Below are 4,746 nucleotides of genomic sequence, written 5' to 3'. Positions count from 1 at the left end.
CACACACACACACACACACACACACACACACACACACACACACACACGCACTCATAGCCAATGATAAATGCACAATCACAGACAGAAAACAAGTTGGCTTTTCTCAAAACAAGGACATTGTTTAATTGTGTTGATCAGTGTGTTCCAATAGTACAAAACATAATGAGTGTTGTTAAATGGTGACATAAATTGCAGCTGAAAGAATCTTAAGATTTCAGTCCTGGTTGACTCGAGGACACCTGTTGTCATAGTTGTAACAGCAATTAATGCTACATGTCCCATAATCCTGCTGGCTGTAAGCAATCGATAAGCAGTGACTTTGTCAGAAAAGTAAGAGAAGCAAGCAGACGTCAGTCAATTATCATCCTTTTCCATCATGCCATGATGAATCACGATGTGATTCCATGTTGCACAGAGAACGAGTATTTTTCCTCACGCAGGTCACAGAGGTGGTTACTTTGCTGATGAGTCAGACGTGTCACAGCTTACTGTGGCTTCTCCCTCTTGTTCCATTTCTCTGTGCAATATTTAAAAAGAGATCCAAAAAATGTTTTGTGAATGCATTTTTCATGAACGCTAGCTGTCAGTGCTGCCCTTTGTGATAAATACATTGCATTTCCTGCCACTGCTTCAAAAGCCACCTTGTATTTGAGCAGTCAGATACTTCTAACGTGGATGAGCAGCATAGAAAATGTTCAGTTTACAAAAGTGGTAACTTAATTTGCTAACATTACTAACAGTAGCGTTAGATTACATGCTGCTTTGCTTCCTGTGAATGCTGCATGCGTTTGAAGGGGAACTGAATCAAACACATGAATGGCGGACTCCACCACTACAGTGAATTAATAAATGAATATAGTGGTACTTTGAAAAATATATATATATAATGCTGAATATTAATAGTATCAAAAGTGGGCATTGATATGATTAAAATGGAAAAAGACAGGTTCTTTGCTTTAACTTGTCATTACTTTTGATTACACAATGCAATGGCATTGGATAATATAGACACCACTGGGGTACAGATTGGTTCCCTATAAGTCTTGCTTCCACCATGCGATTCTTTTTGACACCAGGTACGATCTCCCAGTAAAATGAAGGCTTAGTTTATGGCACAAAGGAAGTGCGTCAACCAAATCAGGAAGTGAAGTGCTATTGTTTTCCTCAGGCCTCCAGGAACACCACTCCGCCTTGCTTTTAATTTTTCCCAGTGGTCACTCGCTGTATTGTGGATAGAAAAACACATCCTCTGCGGCCCAAAAAACATTTTCCCCATAGATCACCCCAATAAAAGACAGTTCTGTTGACAGGACACCTCAAACTGCAAGCAAGGTCAATCATGACTCGTTCTTCTTATGACTTTTGATCAGTAGAGGTTTTATGTTTTCCTGGAGCCAAGAAAAACAAATTAAAAATTTGACATTATCACAGTGTAAAGTCTATAGATCAAGCAGGAACTTTATTTGGATGTATACCCCGAAAGTAAACCCAGAAGCTAGAAACTGTCTGTCCATGCAACAGACGAGCAGTTCTTACTCGACTGAATAGGCAACGTCTTGGGATCCGGCATCCAGATCAAATACTGGTTTTCCCAGTAACTGTCAGTGATTATCCTCAGTTACCGAAAAATATCATTGTAAGTTCCTTGCAGTTGCCATCCCCAGTAACTTGGTAGTTAACGTGGTAGTTTAACTGTGGAAACTATGGTAAATGTTAAGCTCCGAGGAAAAATGAGAGTGATCCATCCAAGTTCTCTGTTTCCATTTTACTTAAAAACAAGGTTCTCAGTCATGTTAAACCTGGAAGAGTCATGGAAATGGTAAATATTATTGAAAGTTTTGAGAAGAAGTCAGGGAATTTTTTTGTGGGTAATGAAATGTTTATAGTAATCTTCAGTGCATAACCTATGTTAAAACAACAGCACTTTTTTTTTGCTGCCATAGCAACTTAACTCCAATATGTGTAGAGTGTGGAAACGTTTTGTTTAAAGTCACATACAGTAAATTTCTTTTTAAATTTTATCTTCACGTTCCACCTCTTTCTCTCTATGTATGCCCGCTGAAATCATGTTTGAAAAGAGTCTGAACCTTACATGTTTGAGAAAAATACGACCAAGTAAGGCAAGAAAAAAAAGTCATAGAAAAGTACTGAAATTTGTTCATGAAAATGTGTGGGAACCCCGTTAAAAAATGCACAAAAATGAAAAATGAAACATTTACAACTCTGTGTCCTGATAAAGATCATTTAATGCAAATGAAAGCGTCAGAGCAGCCACTAACTGAACCTCGTAGTGGGATTGTTTTGTTAACTGCAGTGCTACGGTGTTTGTCACAGATTATTCTGTGTGTGAAAATTGCAAAGCAGAGTGCAAGTGGTAGAAAATGTGCCCATTTCAATGAGGACATCTGTCCATTCACACCTACCCACCGTCCTCTCAGTTTCTCTCTTGAGAAGTGCGTGTTAGTGTTCACACAAACGCAGACAAAATCCATCAGTGTGCAACAAAGAGCACACAGTCCATAACGTCTGAATACAAATAATCATGTTGATACCAGGGGGTGATTTCATAATTTTCTCTGATTTGATTTAATGAACTTCCTCTCTCTGTCTCCCCACAAACCTCCCTCCCCCCCTCCCTCCGTCCCCTTTCCATTTCCTCTGCACCCTGTCCTCCTACCCATTCCCCCCTCTCTCCCTCTCTCCCTCTCTCCCTCTCTGTGTTTCAGAGCCCTTCAGTGCTGATGTCTGGGTGATGATGTTTGTGATGTTGCTGATGGTGTCGGCCGTGGCTGTGTTTGTGTTTGAGTATTTCAGCCCGGTGGGTTACAACCGCTGCCTGGCAGATGGGCGAGGTGAGAGGATTACACACAGACACACACTCAGACAAACACAATATCAATGCATGCTCTAAAAAAAGTGAGAAGGAGGTACATTTTCAGGCGATCTCACGTGTGTGAAGTGAAGACTCAGTTGGCGTGTTTTGTTACCTTGAATGCACCATACAAACAGAGCCCCTCATGTGCTAAATTACTTTGACAATCCCTTCTGAATGAGCGCGGCTGGAGCGCTGGGACTTTCTACTCAATGTCTTGGAGTGCTTATCTCCATCTACAGTCACTTAAGCCCTCTCACTAATGAAAAGGCACATTGGAAAGAGCCAGATAGGTGATCTTAAGTATTCTTAGCATCACTGTGTGAAGAAAGACTCCTCTTTTCTTGCATTGCATCTTTTTTTATTCATGCCATTTTCAAATATTCCACAGCACTGTTTCACCGACACATCTCGGGTTGTAAAAACCGATGAGTACACTCAAGTAAATCTATTACCAAACGTTGAAAATATGTGTCAGGTTTAATGGTGTCTGACAGTATGGAACAACACTACCCCATTGAATCACATTCAGTGCCAGCAGGCCGTTCAAATCAATTTGCCCATCAAAATCAATGGTTCAGATTCAGTCTATTTTTTTCTCCAGGTTTTATACACCCGGCTCTGTTTGACTCTGGATTGCATTAGGCTGCCACAACGGCAGCCACTCAAGATAAAATCAGAGGTGTGTTATATTGCTGCTCACAGCCTTTTTATCAAAGAGCACAGAGGAGAAGAGTAATGGTGTGTGGTTTGGAGCTATGTTCGTGTTTTCTGAATGTCTTTTGTCACAGCAACAGTGTATGGTTTGTGTTGTTTAATCGCTAGGTTATGTAAGGCTGTTGTCCTATACTGCTGCTCCAGCTGTAGCATAATTGTAGCCTGCTGTTTGTACATCTACCCCCCTCCCCCCCCCCTCTCTTTCCCCCCTCAGTCTCTGAGAGCTACAGTAGGTAGCTACCTTGTCATACTGCCATAGAGGTAGGTGGAACAGAGGTAGTCTGTTACAGTAGGTTGTCACAGCGGTGGCTGGAGGAGCGGATGTGGACCGTACAGCGCATCCTGCAATCACTGACAAACTAAAGGATGGGAATAAATCCAGTCTTTGTTGCTGCCATCCATCAAGTGCCTCCCACAACGGCGGTCATGAGTAAATGCAGATAAAGTGAAGTAGCACCTGGGATCTGTGAAACTGATTTCTTGCATCCTCTTCCCTCTGTCATCTCTCTTTGCACCCCTCCCTCCTCTTTTATGTCTCCCCCAGAGCCCGGCGGTCCCTCCTTCACCATCGGCAAGGCCGTCTGGCTGCTTTGGGGTCTGGTTTTCAACAACTCTGTCCCCGTGCAGAATCCCAAAGGTACCACCAGTAAGATCATGGTATCAGTGTGGGCCTTCTTCGCTGTCATCTTCCTGGCCTCTTACACTGCCAACCTGGCTGCCTTCATGATCCAGGAGGAGTATGTGGACCAGGTGTCGGGCCTGTCAGATAAAAAGGTGTGAATTGAAGGCAATATGAGGGGCTGCGGGGCGGAGGAGCAGGTGTGTGAAAGTGGGATGTTGTGAGACCAGATATGGATGGCTTTTTATAGGTTGTTTGGGTATTAGAGTCTATCAGCAGGTTCACATTTAAGGGCTGCCACTGAATTTTTTTAATTTTTTATTATGTATCTTATTTTATTTAGCCTTATTTGTAACATAGAGTTTACAGCCCACTTGCCAGAAGGAAATGTTGGCAATGTATGCTGTTGATAACCACAGATATGTTGAATTCATATGCTTCAATTGTGTTGTATCAACGTTTAAAAAGTGACCAAGTATATGAGCTAACTTTATCATTAGGAGGTGGTGAAGGGTATGGCACCTAGGTGAGGTGCCTG

At 42.2% G+C, this 4,746-nt stretch overlaps 1 protein-coding gene across 1 annotated transcript; it reads left to right on the top strand.

The window, feature by feature from the left end:
- Window positions 1–1,054: 1,054 nt before the first annotated feature.
- Window positions 1,055–4,363, top strand: LOC121939497 (glutamate receptor ionotropic, NMDA 2B-like; the record flags this gene model as incomplete). The annotated part of the gene is made up of 3 exons (XM_042482515.1): window positions 1,055–1,076; window positions 2,727–2,852; window positions 4,134–4,363. Coding segments are annotated over exons 1-3 (378 nt in total), but the record flags the coding sequence as incomplete, so codon positions are not given.
- Between the last annotated feature and the right edge of the window lie 383 nt (window positions 4,364–4,746).

Source organism: Plectropomus leopardus, unplaced genomic scaffold (assembly GCF_008729295.1).
Source record: "Plectropomus leopardus isolate mb unplaced genomic scaffold, YSFRI_Pleo_2.0 unplaced_scaffold4930, whole genome shotgun sequence".
Lineage (NCBI taxonomy): Eukaryota > Metazoa > Chordata > Actinopteri > Perciformes > Serranidae > Plectropomus > Plectropomus leopardus.
Note: the sequence above shows the minus strand (reverse complement) of the source record. Positions and strands in the feature narration are given on the sequence as shown.